This window comes from Lactuca saligna, chromosome 2 (genome assembly GCF_052625555.1).
Source record: "Lactuca saligna cultivar CGN05327 chromosome 2, ASM5262555v1, whole genome shotgun sequence".
NCBI lineage: Eukaryota > Viridiplantae > Streptophyta > Magnoliopsida > Asterales > Asteraceae > Lactuca > Lactuca saligna.
Window position 1 is genome coordinate 150,795,717 of NC_136418.1, and position 6,000 is coordinate 150,801,716.

The 6,000-nt window shown below is 34.9% G+C and overlaps 1 protein-coding gene across 1 annotated transcript; it reads left to right on the top strand.

The window, feature by feature from the left end:
- The first annotated feature begins 2,010 nt into the window (after positions 1-2,010).
- On the top strand, positions 2,011-5,043 carry LOC145032071 (uncharacterized). Its single transcript, XM_078980743.1, has one exon. It carries the CDS (start codon positions 2,345-2,347, stop codon positions 4,724-4,726), a length of 2,382 nt encoding a protein of 793 aa, XP_078836869.1. The 5' UTR covers positions 2,011-2,344; the 3' UTR covers positions 4,727-5,043.
- The last annotated feature ends 957 nt before the right edge of the window (positions 5,044-6,000 follow it).

Sequence of the window (6,000 nt, forward strand, 5' to 3'; positions counted from 1 at the left end):
CAAAATTTCACTTATATTTCGAAAAAAAATACTACATTATATTTTTTATTTTTATATTTTTTATTATTTTTTATTTTTAAATTTTTTGAATAAACTAAACAACAATAATATTTAATAAAAGAGTTTTCGGATTTTTACTTTTATTTTGCATTATATATATATATATATATGGGAAAAGTGAATATACCCTTAAGGGTATATAAGCTTAGATACTCAAACCCACCGTCATACATCGTTTTGTTTGATATATCCATTATAAAGTTCTTAAACTTTAATTCCTAACTTGATTTAATTTCAAGATTTTCAAAATTTCATTATTATCTTTCTCTTAAATCACATTTTTTTATCAAATACCTACTAGGCTATATATACTATAGTTGAAAATGAAAATTATGTAGAGGAAGATAAAATTGAAATTTATAAAAATCTTGGATGTAAATCAAGTTAGAAGTTGAATTATAAGAATATTGGAATATTACAATTTATATATATAATACAAAATGACGTAATATGGTGAGTTTGGGTACCTAAGCTTATATATCCTTATGGGTATATTCACTTTTTCATATATATATATATATATATATATATATATATATATATATATATATATATATATATATATATATATATATATATATATATATATATATATATATATATATATATATATATATATATATATATATATATGGAGGCAGCTACCAAAGTTAAAAGCCTAAAGACAAATGTATCTCCAAGAAGTTTCGCCCACCCCAAAAAGAAAAGCAAAGCTTAATAATTGTCAAACTTCCGACTCCAGCTTTAGAAATAAAGCATAGCTTTTTTTCCTTTGGTGCAACCTATTGTTTTTGGGCATGTCTATATTTACCAAAATGAACTTCATTACTGAATCTATGATTTTTCTTTTTACATTTTAAGAGCTCTGTTCAACAGTTGAAATAAATAAATAACGTTTAACTTATAGCAGATGCGACATGTCAATATTATCTTAGTCTCACACAAATGAAGTAAATGAAATGGTCAATTACCCAACCATAAGATTTTGGAGAATACTTCCATAAAAGATTTTCATCATATAGAAAACTAAAACAAATATATAAAAAATTTATGCGTACAAAATTCCAGGCTGCAATTAATAATAAGGTTTTGTTTGTCCGAAAGAAGGATTGTTTTACTTGCCGACCCTTCCCCTTCTTCTGCTATTGACTTAGCATTTGCGTTCTCTAGATCATCCAAAAGGTAATCTTTCTTTAACTTTATGTTGTACATTGATCCATTGTGCTCTATGATGATTAAATTTTTTAATGTTTCCGTTGTGTGTTTTTGATTATCATTATTCAACATGGACGCCACACCCAAAGAATTCATAATTATTGTGTTTCGTATCATGTCTAATAAAGTCTTAACACATGTTTATCATAACTTTCTCATTTTATATGGCCTCCTATGGACAAATGCTTGTTGAAGAGCAACATTGAGTTTTTCATTTACCACATGTCCGCTACAACATTCTCATTTTCTGGCCTCCTATGGACAAATACAACATTGGGTTTATTTTTGTCTAGCATCTTATCATATGCCTAATGCAACATTCTCATTTCATCTTCACTCTCTTAATTGCAACACTCGGTTATCTAGTGTAGACATGTCCAAACCATCTTCTTCTATGTCGTATCTTAATCGGCCAACATTCAAATCAAATAAAATAAAATTGACCTTATCATCACCTTATAAATTTTTTCTTTTAAGTGGAACCTTCTGGTAACACAAAACTCCATTCACTTTTATGAAGTGTGTTATGTCATCGTCAGCACATCTTCCTTATGAATCATAGATATTTATTTATAGAAAACCTATTTTGATTAGAACACTTACCTTCCCCTACAAGTAAAAGAAAAAGGTAGAAAACCCCACTCTCAAAGATATGTACGACTTCTATAGGTGCTTTTGGTTGGCAAAAGGTTAAAGTCCCCCAAAAACCCAATATTTCATGAAAGCGGAAATTTGTTATATTAATTAAATTCCTTAAAACCATTTGTTTTCCAAAAGAAAAAAGAAAAAGCAATTACAAAATGTTATACATTTAGAATCCAGTATGGTGCTATTGTGTTTTTGTGTATGCGTTCTTTTCTTCTTTACAAAGCAAAGCTTCATGTGGGTAGGATCTTTCCTCTATAATTTTACGCTTTCGGTTTGAATCAAAGGGTTTGATTCCAATATGCGTTAATCGATTTTTCTTTTTTCAGTTGAAGGTTTCTAATTAAACCCTTTCTTTTACCTCCTTCCATTTCTCAATCATTCTTCATATTTTTTTCTGGGTTTGAAACTTTAAGAAAGATTCATGCATATTTCACTTCCATATCTCTGTCTAAATTGTTACAAAAAGAACAGAAGGAAAGATCAGTCTAAATCTAATCAATCCACACATGCTATCAAAAGAAACCCATCAGAGGTTAGAAAATTGCAAGAAAATAAACTCAAAGCGGCTCTTCAACAAGCATCTGATCATGGGTCTCTTGTTAAACCCCAAAACATGGATGTTTCAGAGTCCATTGACATGGAAAACAAGAATTTGGGAAGATCAAGATCGCTCGCAAGATTAGAAGCTCAAAAAGAGTTTCTCAAAGCAACTTCTCTAGCTGCAGATACAACATTCGAGACAGAAGACTCCATTACTGATCTTCATGAAGCTTTCTTGAAGTTCCTAACCATGTACCCAAAGTACAAGTCATCTGAGAAGATTGATCAGTTGAGGGTTGATGAGTACTCACACTTAGCTGACGATGATTCTAAGGTGTGTCTTGATTACTGTGGATTTGGGTTGTTTTCGTTTCTTCAATTCGTTCATTATTGGGAATCTTGTTCGATTAGTTTGTCTGAAATTACTTCAAATCTGAGCAATCACGCACTATACGGTGGTCGGGAGAAAGGTACAGTTGAATACGATATAAAATCTAGGATCATGGATTACTTGAACATCCCTGAGAACGAATATGGTCTTGTGTTTACTGTTAGTAGAGGTTCTGCTTTTAAGCTTCTAGCTGAATCATACCCATTTCATACAAATAAAAAGCTGTTAACGATGTTTGATCATGAGAGTCAATCAGTGAATTGGATGGCTCAACGTGCTAAAGAGAAAGGCGCCAACGTTCACAGTGCTTGGTTCAAATGGCCTACGCTTAAACCATGTTCAACCCATCTGAGGAAACAGATTTTAAACAAGAAAAAGAGGAAGAAAGATTCATCTACAGGTCTTTTTGTGTTTCCAGTTCAATCAAGAGTCACCGGAGCAAAGTATTCTTACCAGTGGATGTCATTCGCTCAGCAAAACAACTGGCATGTGTTGCTTGATGCAGGTGCGTTGGGTCCCTTAGACATGGATTCACTAGGGCTATCTCTGTTTCGTCCTGATTTCATCATCACTTCGTTTTATAAAGTTTTCGGTTATGATCCTACTGGATTCGGATGCCTTCTCATCAAGAAATCTGTAATTGGAAGCCTTCAGAAGCAATCTATTCGTAGCAGCTCCGGTATAGTGAAGATCAGTCCGGTGTATTCTTCGAATTTGAGTGATTCCATGGCCGGATTCCCTCAATTTGGTGAAACGGGAGACGAACAAGTCACCGGAGAAGATGAAGTTTTGCCGGAAAGCCATAACGGAACTCAGCTACGAGCTTTTTCCGGTGCATTAACTCCTTCTCAAGTGAGAAAAGTATACGAAACAGAGATCGAACATGGTATTGGTGATAGCCCTGTTTTTGAAGAAACAGAAATCTTTTCTGTCATGAAGACTCCTGTTTTTAGTGAAGATGATTCACCTGAGGACTCGATGTGGATCAATTTAGGCCAGACTCCATTAGGATCGCAGCCTGATAACATTAGCTCGTCTTTACCTCCACCATTTTGGTTTACAGGCAAGAAGAGAAACGACAATGTGAGAAGAGTAGACAGATTTGAAGCACAAACTCAAGAAGGTGAACAGAGAGTACATAGTCCAGAAATCCAGGAAGAAACCGAAATCGAGGATTCTTCTATACGAAGAGAACCTGAAAGGGAGTTTAGGTTACTGGGAAGAAGGGTGTCGTCTGGTTTAGAAGAAAACGAAGATTACATCAGCGATGAAGAATATTATGAAGACGAAGAATCCGATCGAAGGGAACCTGAGATAACATGTAGGCATCTTGATCATGTCAACACATTAGGACTCAGCAAAACGACATCGAGGCTTCGTTTCTTGATCAATTGGCTAGTGACTTCATTGCTTCAACTCAGATTACCAGCTTCAAATACAGAAGAAGACTCGATTCCTCTCGTTCAAATCTACGGGCCCAAAATCAAATACGAAAGGGGCGCATCTGTTGCGTTTAACGTTAGAGATAGAATGACAGGGTTAATTCGTCCTGAAATCGTTCAAAAAATGGCGGAGGGAAATGGGATTTCTCTGGGTGTTGGAATTCTTAGTCATATAAAGATTATACAAAGCACGAAGCAGACTGGGGCTATGGATTATACTGATACAACGCTTTGCAGACCAATGGAGAACGAGAATCGTGATGAAGGTGGAGGAGGGTTTGTGAGAGCTGAAGTTGTTACTGCTTCACTAGGGTTCTTGACTAACTTTGATGATGTTTATAAATTGTGGGTTTTTGTGGCCAAATTTCTTAATCCATCCTTCATAAGAGAGTATGGACTTTCACCTGTTATAGAAACCCAAGAATCTTGAAGCCTGATTAGATTTTTCAATCTTTTTTGCATTTGCAAGCAAAATACACCCCATTTGGTTTGGGTATCAATTTTTTCATGTGGGTTCGGGTGACAGATTGGGTTGATTTGTAAAAAAAGGAAAGTCAAAATCCGTGTTGACTTTGATTACAATAGATAGGCATATTGTTCCTTGGGTAATCTCATTTATAGAGTTTCTCTTTCTCCTTCTTCTTGATAAATCGTGAATCAACTAAGGAATAAACCGAAAGCAATCTTTGACACAAATGTTGTATTTGATTCCACAAATACTTATAATATTTTTGCATTACATTTCCATATTTTCATATAGGTTATAAAATAGTCAATGCGGAAATAACACAGACGAACACCAATGATAAATATGATAATGCTTGAAAATTGAAACTTAAGAAATCAATATGAAGAATAATAGAACACCACGAGATATAAAATGGAAAACCTAAATCGGGAAAATCACTATGAAAACGACCCAGCCACTCCTCCCGAGCCTCCGTGCCTACGGCTTATAATCGGTTTGCAGTTGGTATCTTGGCCTACAACCCAGAACATAACCGTCTCAATATCACCCACCACAATATGTCTACATATAAACAATCAAGAAATTAAGTAGGCATGTAAGTACAGACAACTACCAATCATATAGCTCACCATCGCATACTAGGCCCCTCACAGTACACTACTCCACTATTGACAAATCTTCATGGAATGCTAGCCATAAGTAACCAGAGGTGAGATAACCACTCGAACAGATGATCCTACTCTAAAGCCACAACCAAACAAGGAACATGTAATAAATCCTAGATCAAGAGTTCGCAGACTATCCTGCATGGTTACATATTGCCCCTAGGGTACTCCACTAGAAGATAACCAGTTTATTGGTACTCTAACCAGCATGCCACTATTGCTACACCCTAGCACATAAGGATATAAATATATCTAACAGTTCACTACAACGCAGTAACATCATATACACAAGGATACATAACCAAATCTAGTGGGTCGGCATTGATGTCTTCGAACCACGGGTACAGTGAGGAAAACTCTCCTGAATCGAAGAATCCAGAAACACTTCGATTTGATCTCCTTTCTGCACTGCTTGCTCCCACTAACTGGCACACCCCCAAACCAGAGCAGCAGAAACGTTCGGGGGCGGATGACGTCATAGTACAATATCATAACAATTGAATAATAGAGATCAAAATATTACAAACATTGTATTGATAATTTAATATTTACATTGAGTTCGAATCATTG